Source organism: Onychostoma macrolepis, chromosome 09 (genome assembly GCF_012432095.1).
Source record: "Onychostoma macrolepis isolate SWU-2019 chromosome 09, ASM1243209v1, whole genome shotgun sequence".
In the NCBI taxonomy this organism is placed as follows: Eukaryota; Metazoa; Chordata; class Actinopteri; order Cypriniformes; family Cyprinidae; genus Onychostoma; species Onychostoma macrolepis.
The window spans coordinates 15,594,631-15,613,601 of NC_081163.1; the positions used below are offsets into that span (position 1 = coordinate 15,594,631).

Consider the following 18,971-nt stretch of genomic DNA (forward strand, 5'->3'; position numbering starts at 1 on the left):
ATGGTCAGTTCACACTTTCACAAAAACTATTAAAAAAACAATAAAAAAAAAAAAACATGCTTATTTGTTTTGCTTGGTCAGTGTGTTCACCTTGTTGGAGTATGGCAGTGTGAATTGGCTTTTAGGTGCTTTGGAAAACAAAACAAAAAACAGAAAAAGAAATACATATTTGTTTAATGTTCACGAAATTAACAAAATTCTTAAAGGGGTGGTTTACTGCTTTTTTTCTTTGCTTGATTGTGTTTATGGGGTGCAATATAACATGTCTTCGTGTTTCGTTTGTTAAAAAACGCCTTATTTTTAATATATTTCACCTTTATTGTAAGCCTCCTCTGTCATTTGAACGACCGGTTGACTTCCTGATTCTATGAAACCACTCCCTCAGAAACAGGCAATGGGCTCAGATTGGTTAGTTGGGCCGGTGTGTTGTGATTGGCTAAACTGCTACTTGGCTAAACTTCGACACATTGTCCGGAAACTTCACGCCCATTACCTTTACGGGCGACAGTTGCATGTGCTGCGGTCAAATGTAAATAATGGTGTCAATATTAGTCAATATCAGTTTGAGCCAGAATCAGACCCAGAAAGCGGTAATGAAGAGAGTCGAGCAGAACTTCCGCAAGCACGGCTCTTACAAAACGTTTCTGAATGGAAGTTTGCTGTTGTGATTACATATAATTGTTTGAAGTTTGTACACGTTTGTCTTATACACACAAAATAGCATTGAACTAACTGGCCACTATAACCAAACAGCGTTGGCTTGTGTTTACGTTCTTGATCAAATCGAAAAATTACGTCATAAAGTATACATGGAAAATACATTTACAAAATTAGTACATAATTACAAATTCGGGTCCAAAATGTTTGTACGCGTTTGTCATAGACACACGAAATAGCAATTAACTAACTGGCTAAAGCCAGCGTTGGCGTTTGTTTACGTCCTTGATAAAACTAAAACATTACGTCTGAATTTATACATGCAAATACATTTAAAATTATGAAATCTTACTTACAGGTTGTGGCTCTACAACTGCTGCCTCTGGTTTTAAAGTTGGAACCGCTCCATGTTTTAGTAAGTTTCTGTGTGAATCCGGCATTGAACTTGTGTAGATTCTGGAAGCTGTCTTCCGTAAAATGCGCAGCACAGAGAGCTAAATTAGGATTGTAATTGTCAGGAACATAATCAAACATAAATTTTAACCATTGTTGACGAACTACAGCGTCCGTAGGAAGCCCGAACACAGAAGACCTGACAGCTGGGTGAAAATAACACCGTTTCGACAGCATGCCTACAACTCTCCACTATAACTCTTCCTCTTCGACAAAGCCGCAGAACATGGCCTTGCCCCCTCTTTGGCATGTTCCAGAGGGAGGGGTTGATGCAAATTTATGGTTTTTTTACGTATGCAACCCGGGAAGTATCTCGTTGTAGTCCCATATGAGTCGTTTTTGTAGGCATTAAACTTCCTGATTTTTAAAAGACGATACCTCCGCTTACGTTGAACTTTCAGCGCAGCAACTTTGCGGATACTGTTCATGCACCAACAGCAACATTACACACTATTTAAAATGAAAAAAGTGAAATCGCAGTAAACCACCCCTTTAAATAAGGTAGTTTCTCTATTTTTGAAATAATCAAGTGTTCATGTCCCTGAATAATATCTGCATGAACCCAAGTCTGAAGAGTACACATAATATCTAGTAGACAGCAATCCTTGTGAGTGAGAAGTCTAGTATGGAGGCTGGATCTCGAACTGACTTCTGTCCAGGTTATCAGTCTTCACGAACTGCCCTGAAATACAATTCAAACAAACAATGCTCATTTTGACCTCGGTGGTGAAGTGTGCAGAAAATTCTGCTGGACTGAAATTTAGTCTTTGGTGAACAGTCTTCAAGAGTGCAAATAATATTTTAAGTTTTAAGTACCTTTCAGGCTCGCGTGAGGTTTCCACAAGCAACAAAGTCTGCTTGAACAAAAACTTCACTACATTTAAAGTTTAGAAAATAATATACATACAGACCGTTACAGTTTGAAGTGAGGTGCGTTCACAATATTCTGGTTCTGTCTTACCGTTGTTAATTTTAATTTCAAATAACTTTTTTATTATCATCTGTGAATTTCTAATATTATATCATATTCTAATATTTTGAGATACTGATTTTTGACTTTCATGAGCTGTAAGCTCTAATCATCAAAATTAAAAGAAATAAACATTTGAAATATATCAGTCTGTGTGTAATGAATGAATATAATATACAAGTTTCACTTTTTGAATGGAATTAGTGAAATAAATCAACTTTTTGATGATATTCTAATTATATGACCAGCACCTGTATGTGAATATATTACCTTTCTGTATGGGAAAACATTGGTATTTTAGTCAAAAATATTTGAAATGGATTTTAAATGTGGGTCAAGATCGGCAATACTTATATGGCCCACATATCTACATTTGACCTCTGGCCCATGTCTTCTGTGCCGTCTTAAACCCGGTACCACCTCTGCCAAACCCGGGCCATGTTTGGCCCACATGCTGTATGCCAGTGCCAGATGAATGGCAGATGAATATATATACAGTGAGGAAAATAAGTATTTGAACACCCTGCTATTTTGCAAGTTCTCCCACTTAGAAATCATGGAGGGGTCTGAAATTGTCATCGTAGGTGCATGTCCACTGTGAGACATAATCTAAAAAAAAAAATCCAGAAATCACAATGTATGATTTTTTAACTATTTATTTGTATGATACAGCTGCAAATAAGTATTTGAACACCTGAGAAAATCAATGTTAATATTTGGTACAGTAGCCTTTGTTTGCAATTACAGAGGTCAAACGTTTCCTGTAGTTTTTCACCAGGTTTGCACACACTGCAGGAGGGATTTTGGCCCACTCCTCCACACAGATCTTCTCTAGATCAGTCAGGTTTCTGGCCTGTCGCTGAGAAACACGGAGTTTGAGCTCCCTCCAAAGATTCTCTATTGGGTTTAGATCTGGAGACTGGCTAGGCCACGCCAGAACCTTGATATGCTTCTTACAGAGCCACTCCTTGGTTATCCTGGCTGTGTGCTTGGTCATTGTCATGTTGGAAGACCCAGCCTCGACCCATCTTCAATGCTCTAACTGAGGGAAGGAGGTTGTTCCCCAAAATCTCGCAATACATGGCCCCGGTCATCCTCTCCTTAATACAGTGCAGTCGCCCTGTCCCATGTGCAGAAAAACACCCCAAAGATGATGCTACCACCCCATGCTTCACAGTAGGGATGGTGTTCTTGGGATGGTACTCATCATTCTTCTTCCTCCAAACACGTTTAGTGGAATTATGACCAAAAAGTTCTATTTTGGTCTCATCCGACCACATGACTTTCTCCCATGACTCCTCTGGATCATCCAAATGGTCATTGGCAAACTTAAGTCGGGCCTGGACATGTGCTGGTTTAAGCAGGGGAACCTTCCGTGCCATGCATGATTTCAGGCTCTTTTCAGGTCATTCACCAGCTCCTCCCGTGTAGTTCTGGGCTGATTTCTCACCTTTCTTAGGATCATTGAGACCCCACGAGGTGAGATCTTGCATGGAGCCCCAGTCCGAGGGAGATTGACAGTCATGTTTAGCTTCTTCCATTTTCTAATGATTGCTCCAACAGTGGACCTTTTTTCACCAAGCTGCTTGGCAATTTCCCCGTAGCCCTTTCCAGCCTTGTGGAGGTGTACAATTTTGTCTCTAGTGTCTTTGGACAGCTCTTTGGTCTTGGCCATGTTAGTAGTTGGATTCTTACTGATTGTATGGGGTGGACAGGTGTCTTTATGCAGCTAACGACCTCAAACAGGTGCATCTAATTTAGGATAATAAATGGAGTGGAGGTGGACATTTTAAAGGCAGACTAACAGGTCTTTGAGGGTCAGAATTCTAGCTGATAGACAGGTGTTCAAATACTTATTTGCAGCTGTATCGTACAAATAAATAGTTAAAAAATCATACATTGTGATTTCTGGATTTTTTTTTTTTAGATTATGTCTCTCACAGTGGACATGCACCTACGATGACAATTTCAGAGAACTTGCAAAATAGCAGGGTGTTCAAATACTTATTTTCCTCACTGTATATATAAAACAACAGAATATACTATTCTATAATATACTATATAATATCATATATTATATAATATCATATGAGGCATGAATATAATTTCGCATACAAGTAACACACAACATGAGCTTTATGTTATGCATTTTAAAAATATATTTTAGACGCAAAAGTATAAATTGGGCATAAAATGTGCAGTTTTATCACAAAGCACAATGCCACAGATGTCGCAAGTTTTGAGGGAGCATGCAATTGGCATGCTGACTGCAGCAATGCCCACCAGAGCTGTTGCCCGTGAATTGAATGTTCATTTCTCTACCATAAGCCGTCTCCAAAGGCATTTCAGAGAATTTGGCAATTTGGCATCCAACCGGCCTCACAACCGCAGACCACGTGTAACCACACCAGCCCAGGACCTCCACATCTAGCATCTTCACCTCCAAGATCGTCTGAGCCACCCGGGCAGCTGCTGCAACAATCGGTTTGCATAACCAAAGAATTTCTGCACAAACTGTCAGAAACCGTCTCAGGGAAGCTCATCTGCATGCTCGTCGTCCTCATCGGGGTCTCGACCTGACTGCAGTTCGTCATCGTAACCAACTTGAGTGGGCAAATGCTCACATTCAATGGCGTCTGGCACTTTGGAGAGGTGTTCTCTTCACGGATGAATCCCGGTTTTCACTGTACAGGGCAGATGGTAGACAGCGTGTATGGCATCGTGTGGGTGAGCGGTTTGCTGATGTCAACGTTGTGGATCGAGTGGCCCATGGTGGCGGTGGGGTTATGGTATGGGCAGGTGTATGTTATGGACAACGAACACAGGTGCATTTTATTGATGGCATTTTGAATGCACAGAGATACCGTGACGAGATCCTGAGGCCCATTGTTGCGCCATTCATCCACGACCATCACCTCATGTTGCAGCATGATAATGCACGGCCCCATGTTGCAAGGATCTGTACACAATTCCTGGAAGCTGAAAACATCCCAGTTCTTGCATGGCCAGCATACTCACCGGACACGTCACCCATTGAGCATGTTTGGGATGCTCTGGATCGGCGTATACGACAGCGTGTTCCAGTTCCTGCCAATATCCAGCAACTTCGCACAGCCATTGAAGAGGAGTGGACCAACATTACACAGGCAACAAACAACAACCTGATCAACTCTATGCGAAGGAGATGTGTTGCACTGCATGAGGCAAATGGTGGTCACATCAGATACTGACTGGTTTTCGGACCCCCATTAGTGTGCTCACTAACACAGATTTAGACAGATTTGTGAACAGTATTTGAGAGAAATAGGTGTACATAGAAAAAGTCTTAGATCTTTGAGTTCAGCTCATGAAAAATGGGGGCAAAAACAAAAGTGTTGCGTTTATAATTTTATTCAGTGTAATATGACTTCATATAATGAATAAGAATTTGTAATTCTTACTTTATAACTGGGATTTTATATATGAAAATATCTCAAAAGGGGGTCATCACATTTTGAGAGGTTACAATCATAAAATTTGAAATAAGCAGTAGATACGGAAGGCCACGAAAAAACAGAGAGAGGTAGTGGGAAATGTTGCACGCTGAATTCAAACTTACGCTGTTTGTATGAGAACTATGGCTTACCAAGTTTAAGCATACAGTATCTTGTTATGCAATGTCTGTTTGTATGAATCCCTCTTTGCTCCCTCTACAGGATCAGGCAGGATCCCAGGAGGACTACGGGATCCCTGCTAACACACTGGACCCGTCAATCAGCTGGAAGGATGTGTCCTGGCTTCAGTCTCTATCACGGCTGCCTATAATCATCAAGGGGATCCTTACTAAAGAGGATGCAGAGCTGGCCATAGAGCATGGCGTCCAAGGGATAATTGTGTCTAATCATGGGGGCCGGCAACTGGATGGAGGGCCAGCAACAGTAAGGCAATCTATCCATGTCTCGGTTGTTTAAACCTGATTCCCACCGTTCAGACAGTTACACCTTGACCTTACATGTCACACAGATAGATTGTCTGCCTGAGATAGTGGATGCAGTGCAGGGCCGTGTCGAGGTCTACATGGACGGAGGGATCCGCACGGGCAGTGATGTGCTGAAGGCCATAGCCTTGGGAGCCAAATGTGTGTTTATTGGCAGACCAGCAATCTGGGGCCTTGCATACAAGGTAACTGTGTGGAAAGCAGTGTTTCTAATGCTTGAAAATCTATTTAAGCTTGTACTGAATTTTCCATTAACAAATTGTCAGATACTCGCGTGATATTTGGTGCAGATAAGGTGTTCATATACAGTATGTTTTGATCAGGGGGAGGAAGGAGTCAAAGAGGTCTTACAGATTCTACACGATGAGTTTCGTTTATCCATGGCGCTGTCAGGTCAGTCTGTTATGTAAAATGTAATGTGCCATGTGTCGCACAACAAAAAATGGGTCACGTTTTGATGTCTGACAATTCTCTTCATTTCAAATCGCCTCTTATTCTGCTAGGTTGCCGAAATGTTGCTGAGATCAACAGGAACCTCATTCAGTTTTCCAGACTTTGAACAGCAAAGAGGACTTTAGTACTTTTAGGACTTTACCATTGACAGCAAAGATCCACTTTATTCACTATTAATACTAAATATATTCAAAAACTACTGTTGCTTTAAGTCACATTTAGCAAAAATGACATATTTACATATGTTCACAGTGTATGGATGGTTATAATGTATTTGTATTATGCACAGTACTGCATAAATTCCACACTATTTTGCCTAAGAATGAATTATTTTAGTACCTGATGAATCTCCAATCAGAAATTGTCAAATTTATTTGTATAGCGCTTTTTAAAATACAAATTGCTGCAAAGCAACTTTGTTGTAGTAAAGAGAGAAACAGGAGCAAAGTTGTTCATTTGGATTCAAATGTTTCGGTTCTCATAATTATGACTTCTATTTCAACTATAAAGCAATTATGCGGAAGATAATCTAGTAATTGACCTATTTTTTGCTTTACATGCTCCACTATATGGCAGAAACCAATTCAAGGGACTGAGTAAGTAAGTAATGCCCAAAGACAAAAAAGGTATCTTATGTAAATTAAATAATGTTCAGTTATATATCAATTTATCAACATTAAAATATCCAGTGTGACAATACTGAACAATACGAGGTTCTCGGAAGTAATGAAAGATGGTATGTCAGTATTGGTATGGTACAAGTCAGTATTTATCTGACAATTAGTGCTATACTTTGTCTGTTGATTTCTAAATTTTTAAGAAGTAACTCGATTTTTCCCTCTAAAAATTTCATATTCAAGTGTGCATTGTTTTTTTTCACTCTGTCTTTAATATAAAGATTGTTTGTTTTACAGGCACTGCAGTAAATAAACAGTAAACTGCTAAAGCAGCACAAAAAAAAATGCAGATTTGCTATCAGGCTTCCTCTTTTCACGCCGGCTATGGGTTCACCTCATGTGTATCACAACATCAGAGTGCAAATGCAGCTGAGGGAAGAGCAAAGGCTTGAACTGAAGCCTATTAAAAGTAACATGTCAAAAGGAGGAAGATAGAACATTTTGAAACAACATGTAAGGGTGTGTGTGTGTGTGTGAGAGAGAGAGAGAGAAGTGACACAGGAAGTCAATGAGGTTGTGGTAAACAGACTCTACATACCCATTTGTGTCGACTGAGTGTGATCACAGCGTGATGCTTTGTGCTAAAATGAGAAGACACTTCTGAAACCCCCTGAGAAAGCACCACGTCTCGGTAAGCTCCTTTTATTTTATGTAGTCCATCTTTCCAGAAATTTACCCCACTCATAAACTTTACATTTGTGTGTCAGTGCTCTGAAGAGAATGGGTAATGTAGTACTGTTATTTAGTAGTAAGCAGTAGAAAAATATTCAGTAAGTTTAGTATTCAGCTGAAGTTTATCTCCCAATTACTTTTGTGAACATAACTACAGAAAGACTCCTTCTTTCTATACACACACATATATAGAAAAGGCCGTGTCTGTCTAAACGGCATCTTTGTGTTCGTTGCACATAGATGGCAGCGCTAACTTCCCCTTTCAGACCTTGTTGTTGGTGAACGTACCTTTTTTACTTTGATCCAAATATTGTTCCTGCAGATCTGGTGAAACACTTTTTTAAATTTTTTTTATCAGAAATCCTATAGAGAGCAAATTTGCAAAGAAGCAGACACAAAAGACATGGGGTAAGTTCTGACGGTCTTATGAAGTTATTGCATCATAGGCCTTTCTAGGCCAATTTGGACAGTCATGTTGTATAATAAACTGAAATTTGTACTTTTGTAATCATTTATATTTATTTCTCTGATTTTCTTCATTGCTTTATTGCAAGAATACAAATAAGAGCTCAAATAAATCTCAGAGCTTTAGTTTAGTTTATTTAGTAGAAACGTGCTTTCGTTTCTACAAAAAAAAAAAAAAAGGGCTTTCGTGTTGCTTAATTGACAACTAAGATGTGTGATACAATATACAAATATCTTTTTTTCTGTTAAAATACATATATTTACTAGCACATAAAATAATGCATTTAGTTAGTGAACTGATAGTATTTGACAAAAATGGTCAGCTAAATGTTTACTAATTATTACAGAATATTATTATAAATTAGAGGAAAGGTGGAATATAGGTCTTTCGTGTGATCTGACTGTCAAAGTTTTAAATATGTCTTTATTTCAGCAACAGTGGTGAGGAAGGAAAACTGCATCGCAGACTTTCCCGAATAGGAAGCAGATCGCAGAGAGAGCCGCCACGACCCCCTCCTCAAACAGAAAAGCCTCCAACGGTGGCTCCTCCGAAACCAGCTGAGACTGCTCCAAAACTTCCAGAACCTGCACCAAAACCAGTTGTAATCCCCCCAAAACCTGCAGTGGCTCAAAAGCCCACTGCCCCTCCAAAGCCACAAATACAAGTGTTCAACAGCACAGAGCATGGAACTGCCATACTCAAGGTAAGAAAAAGACACGGTGGAAATAAACAGCCTAAAACAGAGAAATACAGAGTACTTACAAAGATAGAATGGTGATTTCACTGCAAATACTATATATTAATGGCAAATTTTGCCATGTCCCAGGGGTTGGATTGTTTTCGTGGTGATGAGACTCTTTGCGATGTGACTCTGGTACCTGGTGACAGCAGTGAAACTTTCCCAGTCCACAGGGTCATCATGGCTTCAGCCAGTGACTACTTCAAGGCCATGTTCACAGGTGAGTCTTACTAAATCCAGGAGGAGGAGCTTTACTGTCAAACCCTATTAATTTTTTTATGAAGCCCCTGTGGTTTAAATGTGTTACCTTTTTGTGATGTTGATCAGCTGTGAGATCTTGGGTGAGCCTGATCCTGCTATTTATCCATGTCTTGTGTTTTGCGATTATCTCACAAATGGTTATTGGCTGATATCAAACATTTTTTTATTTTATTTGTATCAGTCGATATAGGATATTTGATTGTGCGTATTCTGTTGCCTTATTTTTAAATTAATTTATTTAATTAATTCTTGCCTTAAATGTTTTAAAAAATATTTTAAATGATTTTAAAAATGAATTAAAATATGCTTTTTTGAAACAATAATAATTTAATAGAACTTAACTGTAATTTAGCAAATCTCTGAATTCATATCCATTTTCTCACTGTACACTGTGCCTAAATTCACTTATAACATTTAAAACAATTGATTTCAGTGTTTAGTGTTTTATTTTAAATTAGATTTAGTATTGTTTGTACTCAAACTTTGATAAACGCTTGAGAAAGCCAAGCCTGAAAGTTTAAAATAGTTTAAAGCAAGACGGATAGATGGAAATAATTATCAACTTGAAAAGTACAGGCCAAAATTGTAATATTTGTAATATTTTGTTCAAACATGTCACACTTTGTTCTGCATTTTAATTTATAATTAGGTTACCAACGAAAAGCATTTCCTCTTTGCAGTCTACTTCTCACTGATCCACACTGGTCTAATTTTTTTCCGTCTCCCTTTTGGTTTGGCAGGTGGCATGAGAGAGCAGGAGCTGAAGGAGATTAAGCTCCATGGCGTGAGCACAGTCGGCCTGAAGAACATCATCGAGTTCATCTACACATCTCGTGTGAGCCTGAGTCTCGGCACCCTTCAGGACACGCTAGAGGCGGCGAGCTTCCTCCAGGTGCTTCCCGTTCTCAGCTTCTGCAACCAGCTACTCAGCAGTGAGGTATAAACTCTTAAGATGTGGTGTTTGTTCTTCTTTTGCATGAATTATTCATCTACGCGTGACGTAATAAGCCACGTTTTCTACATGGCAGATCACTATAGAAAACTGTGTGGAAGTTGAGCGCATTGCCAGGGATCTCCTTCTGGAAGATGTCCAAGAACATGTCTACACGTTTGTGTGCGAGAACTTCTCCGGGCTGATGCAGAGCGGCCGCCTCCTGCAGTTGTCCGAGGCGAGCATTATATACGCCCTCTCCAGTGACTCTCTGAATGGTTTCTCCGAAATGGAGCTGTACCGCATCGCCCGCACCTGGCTGTCCCATAAATCCAGCGAGCGGCGTTCTGCGGCTTACTCTCTGATGCGCCACATCCGCTTCCCTCTGATGTCCCCTGCTGAGCTCCTCCAGATCTCTCAGGAGGACCAGACTGAAGAAGGAGCAGTGAGCAGAGGAATAGAAGAAGGGGAGCCGTTCATGCGATCAGACACGGCCTGTGTCAACCTCCTCCTGGAGGCCAGCAACTATCAGATGCTTCCCTTCCTCCAGCCGGCGCTGCAGACGGAGCGGACCCGGATTCGATCTGATTGCACTCACCTGGTGGTTCTGGGTGGTGTGATGAGGCAGCAGCTGGTGGTCAGCAAAGAGCTCAAGCTATACGATGAGGAAGACGGAGGCAGCTGGAGGTCCCTCCAACCTATGGAGGTGCCACGTTACCAGCACGGAGTGGCTCTTCTAGGGGACTTTCTTTACATTGTGGGAGGTCAGAGCACTTACGACACCAAGGGTAAGACAGCTGTGGACAGTGCGTACAGGTATGATCCTCGCTTTGACCGCTGGTTGCAGGTGGCCTCTCTGAATGAGAAGAGGACATTCTTCCATCTGAGCGCTCTTAAGGGGAAGCTGTATGCTGTTGGAGGGAGAAATGCCACTGGGGAGATTGGTAAGAACATGTTTTACTAATTACTCTGTACAAAATGTTCTGTCCTGTCTTAAAATACTGTGGAAAAACAGAAAACTGTCTGTTGTTCAGATTCGGTGGAGTGCTACAACTTGAACAAGAATGAGTGGACTTTTGTTGCACCGATGAGTGAACCTCACTATGGACACGCTGGCACAGTACATGGAGGTCTGATGTATGTGTCAGGTGAGTATCCACCATGATGTGAGATCAATGTGAAAAGGACATGCATATTATATGTAGTTGTGCATTAATGCGGTAACATCTGTCCTACATAACGAGAGGAGAATTTGTATACTAATTAAATGTGGCTCACAAAGCATGTGGCCTTAATCCACCAGAGTTCTCTGCATGAGTCTAATGAATGCACCGCACAAGAATTCTTTTATTAGTCTTAAAAAGAAGAAGAAAACACTTTTTGGAGGTCTCTTAGCAACTTTGCAACCTTCACCTAATGGCTAAGTTCCCAGAGCTAGAATCAAAAGTAACATGAAACAGATAACCAGGAAACAGAGCTGCTTCAAGCTGAACTGGGTCACTCATCTGAGGTTAAACCGCAGCCTAAAAAGGGCACGGCAGACTTGTTGTGAAACCATGAGAATGTCCATGCTTAAAGAATCACAAAGTATTCAGTAACTATTATTGAAAATAATTAAATTTAAAGGGGAAAAATGAATTTGGGGTAATGGGAAGATAAAAAATGATACAGGCACGTTGGGGCCATGTCCACCATGGTTTTTCAAAAGGTAGTGCACTTATTTACCAAAGATATGAAAGTGTGACGTGATGTGTAAAAAACATCAAGCTGGAAATCACATGTGACCATTGATCATGTATTTTTGTTTTTATTTTGCATTATTTTGTATTTTTTCCAAAAAAGGTTAAAGTTATCAGTAAAAATTTAGTATAGGGACCAATTCTCACTATTAACTAGTTGCTTATTAGCATGACTATTATTAATATGTTGGCTGTTTATTAGTACTTATAAAGCACATATTCTGCATGACCATATTCTACATTCCTAATCCTACCCAATACCTAAACTCAACAACTACCTTACTATTAATAAGCACCAAATTAGGAGTTTATTGAGGCAAAAGTCATAGTTAATGGTTTGTTAATAGCGAGAACTGGACCTTAAAATAAAGTGTGACCACCACAGATGCTATTAAACACGAAACATCATGTGGCGGAAATGGTGGTGGGATTTTTTTCAGACTTCTCCTGCGATTTATACATTGTTGGTGGATTGTTGAGTTCTGTGCAAGTTTTGGCCTCACAGTATAAGACCAAGTTAAAGGTCCTATACTTCAACTTCGTAACCACATTCTTTCTGCTGGTATGTATATTTCCACAAGAATAAAGAATAAGCTTGCTCTAAAAGTTGCATTCACTCTTTATACCATCAGGCGGCATCACAAGAGATGCTTTCCAGAAAGAGCTGCTGTGTTACAACCCCGATAGAGACGTGTGGAGCAGACGAGCAGATATGATGGAGCTTCGTGGTCTTCACTGCATGTGCACCGTGGGCGACCGCCTCTACGTCATGGGTGGAAACCACTTCCGGGGGACAAATGACTATGATGATGTGCTAAGCTGTGAATTCTACAGCCCTGCAACTGACCAGTGGACAGTGGTGGCTCCGATGCCCAGGGGTCAGAGCGATGTGGGAGTGGCCGTCTTTAAGGACCGCATCTATGTGGTGGGTGGTTACTCCTGGAACAGCAGGTGCATGGTGGATATTGTGCAGTGTTATGACCCTGAGAAGGATGAGTGGGAGAAGGTCTTCAGTGTCCTGGAGCCTCTTGGAGGCATACGGGCCTGCACTATGACAGTTCATTGCCCAAAACGTTCAACAGATGAGTCTGAAATACAAGAGTGTCCTCTTTTAACATCCAAAAGCTGAACAGATGGTTTAATATTGCTATTGGACTTTAAATGTGACATACTGAAATTAGATTCACACTGCCAGTGATGTGTATTGCAAAAAAAAAAGGTTGAATGATTTGATTACTGTACATGCCACTTTATTAATATCTGAGCTGGGGTAAGGGAAAATAATTTGCTTGTAAAAAAATAAAAAATAAATAACCAGCTAGTGCACCATTATTTGTTTAAATGTGCATGACTGTGTTTAAATGCTGTTCTCTTTCATTGCCTGATGGCCACAGTGCTTAATTTTGGCTCTCTAAATTATTCTCTTTTATGAGTAACTTGCTTAAACTCCTTTTATATGCTTTGCAAATCTTTTTTAATGAATTAATTTGTGTTTGGTTTCTTTTATATACATTTATCTTAGCATAAAATGTATACTGATTGCATTCAAGCAAAAATAAATAAATAACTAATAATAATTAATATTGCATTTCTTTCTTTCTTTCTTTACTTTTCAAATAAGGGCTAGATAATATACTGTTACACATATATAGGAACATGTGACACAGAAAACCTGTTTTGTATTTAACAATGTTACTGTTTACACTGTAATTTCTTTGTGGGCTTTTTTTATTCCTTTATTATTCAGGTAGGACAGTTGAGAGAGGACAGGAAAGCATTGGGTAGAGAGAGGGGCGGGATCGGCATAGGACTGCAAAACGGGAAGCGAAACTCGGGTCGCCATGACAGCAGTTGCGCTGTAGACGCTGACAAGATTTATTTTTTGCATTTTAGCCTTTTTATTATGATAAGACAGATCAGAGCTGACAGGAAGCGAAGTGAGAGAGAGATAAAAGCGGGACCGGGAAAGGCCCTCGAATTGGGATTCGAACTCGGGATGCCCATATGTCGGCGTGCTACCCACAAGGCTATTGGCGCTGAAGTTGCAATGTCATTTTGACCACATAAATGCAGATTTGGTGAGCATAAGGTACTTCTTTCAAAGACATTTAAAAAATCTTACTGACCCCAAACTTTTAAACAGTAATGAATAATCACCACTGACAAAACTAAATTCAAATGAATAAAGATGTAGTCCATATATTGTACATGGTTGTGTGAACAGAACAGAATGTGTCGTACAACCTTGAGTGGTTCATGTTTTGGCTAAGTCATTAGATTAGATTATCAGAAGACAAAGAACAACAACCCAAGGTCGGTAGACACCCAGAGTAAACGTAAAAGACTATTACACTAAAGTCTGACTGAAGAATGTCCCTGGACTTTAACTATGCTCATATCCACATAAAAGCAATCTAAGCTGCTAAGAGAAGTGGAAAAGTCAACATGATCAAATACCTGATAAAAATCTGTGATGTTGACGTTTAAGCCAGTTTGTGTAAAACATGTTTTTTTATATAATCTAGTAATATTTCAGTTTTTGGAAATAATAATAAAATTTAAATAATAATAAATACAAATACAAATATGATAAAAATTCAATTAGAACAAAAAATGTAATTGTTACTATACCCCTACAATCTCCTTATGTATCTTTCACAATGTCTATTTGATAATATGTAACGTCATTGCATTAATAAAACGTATTCAGTTGATTTCATGTCAGTAGTGGCTTCTTTTTGTAAAAATAGGCAGACTGCTGACTAACACCTTGACACTGTTTCTCAACTCCCATCCCCAGCCCATGGCATTGAGGCTGTCCTTGGCAATAAGGTTTAAAAATGCACCACCCTCCCAGTCCGCTCCACCATCTCTAAAGGCTCGTCACATCACTGTGGTTTCCAGACTCTGCCCTCTGGAACGGTTAAATCAAAGTGGCATAATACAAAGTGTTACCCAGGAGTGAAGTGGTGCTGGTGGCACTTGCCATGACTCTGTCAGGAGATGTGTGTGTTGTGACGGGAGCCTGCGGGTTTCTGGGAGAAAAGCTGGTCAGGCTGTTGCTGGAAGAGGAGAAGCTTGCTGAGATCCGACTGCTGGATAGAAACATCCGGTCTGAGCTAATACAGTCTCTTGATGGTAAGTGATACTTCCCTTACAGCATTTCTCATCTTGTATTTCTCCTATATGCGGGATTATGTTGGTCACCTTTTGTATTCTTCGTCTTCCCGTTTTGCACTTGAAATCAACATTTGCTTGTGAATATTAAGACTAGAGACAGTGTAAACTGTTCGGATGCCATTATCATTTCTGTCTTTTTTTTTTACTTTCTCACCTCTTTGTAAGCAACAAATTGTTGCTGTTGTCAATGTGTTTCTCTGTTTGTGCCCTCAGATTTCAAGGGAGAGAGTAAAGTGAGTGTTTTTGAGGGAGATATCAGGGACCGTGAGCTACTAAGAAGAGCCTGTAAAGGAGCAGCACTTGTTTTCCACACTGCATCTCTCATCGATGTCATTGGAGAAGTTGAATACAGTGAATTATATGGAGTTAATGTCAAAGGTGAGAGTTCTGTGCTGGTCATTATCACATTGTAACAAGACTGAATCTCTTGGAACTTATGGAATCCTGTAATGCAATTATTTTATTTTAATTAATTTAGTTACTTATTTATGGACCTTGGAGTCAAACAGGTTGAGAACTACTGATTTAAATGATACCTGCATTGGCACATCAAATAAAACCAAAATATGCCAACAATACAGTAATCAGAGACAATGAAATGTTGTTTATTTTTCCATAACAGGAACACAGCTGCTGCTCGAGACCTGCATTCAAGAAAACGTGGCCTCCTTCATTTACACTAGCAGCATTGAGGTGGCTGGTCCCAATCCCCATGGTGATCCAATAATTAATGGCAATGAGGACACCCCTTACTCCTCCTGTCTTAAGTTTAGCTACAGCAAAACCAAGCAGGAGGCTGAACAGATTTGCCTTCAGGCCAATGGAGAGCTGCTCCGTAATGGAGGTCAGCTGGCAACCTGTGCACTGAGGCCAATGTACATCTATGGACCAGGCTGTCGATTTACTTTAGGCCACATGAGGGATGGAATCCGCAATGAAATATGCTGCTGAGAACATCACGACGCGAGGCAAAAGTGAATCCTGTATATGTGGGAAACGCAGCCCTGGCACATATACAAGCAGGTCGGGCTCTCAAAGATTCCCAGAAAAGGGCCGTGATGGGTGGAAACTTCTATTTCATCTCAGACGACACACCGCCTGTTAGCTACTCGGACTTTAACTATGCTGTTCTTTCACCATTAGGCTTTGGGATACAAGAGAGGCCCATTCTGCCCTTCCCACTTCTGTATCTTCTGTCGTTCCTCATGGAAATATTGCATGTTGTGCTCCAACCCTTCCTGAAGTTCACTCCTCCCTTAAACAGGCAGCTACTGACCATGTTAAACACACCCTTTAGTTTCTCATATCAAAAGGCCCACAGGGATTTTGGATATAGCCCTCGCTATGACTGGGAAGAGGCACGTAAATGCACTAGCGACTGGTTAGCATCTGTCTTACCCACAGAGAGACAACAAATTAACTTGAAATGAATGAACATTATGTTTAATAATATTGTGCTACCTGTATTGCTAAGCAGTCATGTTCTGCCTGATGTTTTATAGTAAACTTTTATCTAATTTGATCCACGGTAGTAGAAAACATTCGTTGTCTAATGTTTAGTGAATAATGCTTGTTTTATGGTTAAAAAATGACTGGAATATTGTTTTCACATCTCACAAATACAAATATCCATATAAAGAAGTAGTAAATAGTAGTAATAAAAAGTACTAAAACCTTTTACTTATTCCAAAAGAAGATTTTATTACCATATTTTATGACTATAAAAATGTATTTTAAAATGAAAAAATAATTTCAGAAATAAAGACAAACCAAGTATCAATGCTGTTTAGACAGTACTTAATCAATTTCAAATGACTTGCAATTAAACACTATGTTGTGGTAATTCATAGGCCTACCTGTTTGAGTCTGTATATTAGCCTACTCAACTTGTCTGTTTAGTGGTGAGTTTTCAGTGACCCGTATTGCATGTTGCAAGTTTTTATTCATTTACCAACATACGGAGAACAAGTCGTTTTGAGGAAACATGCTAAGTATCATGAATATTTGATAAATGCTGTGAAATTGATCAATAGTTATTATAACTCGATATCCAAATAAAATTGAAAAGAGATTTGTCAGCTTGCCTGGCAGGATTAAATATATTGCTGTCCATTTAAAATGAAGAAACAATTTTGTCTCTCCCTTACCAAAAACTAGTATACTTCAAGTTTATTTTATTAAGTATACTGAAAGGGATTGTGACTGTCCCATCGACTGCCAAGTAAATAACACTGTCAAGGTCCAGAAAAGTATGAAACACATCGTCAGAATACTCCATCTGCCATCAGTGGTTCAATCGTAATGTTATGAAGCAACGATACAGGGATACGCTGTTTGCGTTCAAATCAAAGCGTAAATCGACGTATAAGACGTATCCTTGTAATTTACTTGGCAGTCAATGGAACAGTCACAAGCCTCACGGTTTTCATCCAAAAGAACTTAAATTGTGTTCTGAAGACAAACTAAGTTTTATGGGTTTGGAACGACATGGGGGTAAGTGATTAATGACAAAATTTTCATTTTGGGGTGGAGTATCCCTTTAAGAAAAGTTAATATATGTGTACTTTATGTAGCAAGTATACAAATATCAGTGTACTAGTAGTACTTGTAAGTGTACTATTTCAATACTCCTCGGGACTAACTTGGCCCAATTTCTAGTATATAAAAGTAACACAACTAGTTTACATCAATGTTTTTAGCTTTTACTACAATTATACTAAAGGTGAACTTATAGGTATACTGATAGTTTACTAATTAAATACTTGTAGCATTTTTAGTACACTTTGAAGTATAGTCACAGTAAACTACTAGTTTAGTAGTTTTATACTGCAAATATACTAGCAAGTTTTCTTTAAGTGAACTTTTCATCATTTCAATACCCTATGTAGGTATTAATTTGTATATATTTTGTTATGAATATCTAAACATACAAAACATCCAGAGAAAGAACAGATTATCTGCTTGTAAACAAAAAACATTTTATTCTAGCTTCATGCATTCTTTTTTTAAACACTTGAATGTGGGTAAGTTTCATAAATAAAAAATAAAGAAATAACATTTTGAACAAAAAGCTGAAAAAAGACTATGAATTGGATTCAGAATAATCAAAACGTAGATGGAGCCGATCAACACCCCAAAGCTTGACAGTCATTATTACCTCTTCATCTGTTGACATTTTATTCCATAACATTACAGTTTTGATGCTGTTATATGTCTGATGATCATGTTAGATTACGGCCGTTTCTCAAACGAAGGCTGCATCCTCCGGAGGTCGCATTTGTAGACTGCATATGTCATAAAGAAGATCTTATTTTAGAATATTAACAGTTAGAAATTTGACCATTATTCTTAGTTAAGTGTAAATTGTTGTAATATGCTTTTGACTCGCGAATATAATGCTCAGTTAACTGAAATAAACCAGGCTTGATGACTTATGCAGCCTGCAAATGCGACCTCCTGAGGATGCAGCCTTCCGTTTGAGAAACGGCCTACATGTGGAAGTATCTGTTGTTTCTTTTTCTTCTTCACTTGTGGTTTTTGGAAATTATGTACAGAAGATGTGTACTAGCACCCCCTACCATATAACAATGAAAACACGGATTCTAGGAGCACAAGTATAGTTCAAATATATTAGACTTTTTCTAAGTATAAGTCAAGTGTACTTAAATGACATTTTAAGTATATTTCAGAGAAGTACATAAAAATGTAACTAAAAGTATACTTTCCTATTTTTTTAGTTTAAAAGAAGTATAGCCTACTAGCACACTTTTTCGTAAGGGCTTTTAAGAAAATATATA

General features: G+C 39.1%; 3 protein-coding genes across 5 annotated transcripts in view; all 3 read left to right on the forward strand.

Moving 5' to 3' along the window:
• The window catches only part of hao2 (hydroxyacid oxidase 2 (long chain)), a 42,029-nt gene extending 34,554 nt beyond the window's left edge, over nt 1-7,475 (forward strand). For both annotated transcript variants that reach the window (XM_058786680.1, XM_058786681.1), the window contains 4 exons: nt 5,776-5,997; nt 6,083-6,241; nt 6,380-6,449; nt 6,560-7,475. In XM_058786680.1, the coding sequence (XP_058642663.1) occupies nt 5,776-5,997; nt 6,083-6,241; nt 6,380-6,449; nt 6,560-6,615 (507 nt within the window). In that variant the 3' untranslated portion in view covers nt 6,616-7,475. The remainder of the gene's footprint in view (nt 1-5,775; nt 5,998-6,082; nt 6,242-6,379; nt 6,450-6,559) is intronic.
• A 136-nt stretch (nt 7,476-7,611) lies between these two features.
• Nucleotides 7,612-13,575, forward strand: si:rp71-68n21.9 (kelch-like protein 9). 2 transcript variants are annotated; one of them, XM_058786678.1, is made up of 8 exons: nt 7,612-7,817; nt 8,217-8,266; nt 8,757-9,027; nt 9,151-9,283; nt 10,065-10,261; nt 10,353-11,199; nt 11,290-11,403; nt 12,627-13,575. In XM_058786678.1, exons 2-8 carry the CDS (start codon nt 8,262-8,264, stop codon nt 13,121-13,123), a joined length of 2,064 nt encoding a protein of 687 aa, XP_058642661.1. In that variant the 5' UTR covers nt 7,612-7,817; nt 8,217-8,261; the 3' UTR covers nt 13,124-13,575. The 2 variants fall into 2 exon arrangements, with proteins under 2 accessions (XP_058642661.1, XP_058642662.1); XM_058786679.1 differs by having other exon boundaries at nt 8,763-9,027.
• Nucleotides 13,576-13,713: 138 nt separating this feature from the next.
• Nucleotides 13,714-17,223, forward strand: hsd3b1 (hydroxy-delta-5-steroid dehydrogenase, 3 beta- and steroid delta-isomerase 1). The gene is given in 4 exon segments (XM_058786682.1): nt 13,714-15,132; nt 15,388-15,552; nt 15,797-16,108; nt 16,111-17,223. Coding segments are annotated over 4 exon segments (1,122 nt in total). The 5' UTR covers nt 13,714-14,981; the 3' UTR covers nt 16,605-17,223.
• The last annotated feature ends 1,748 nt before the right edge of the window (nt 17,224-18,971 follow it).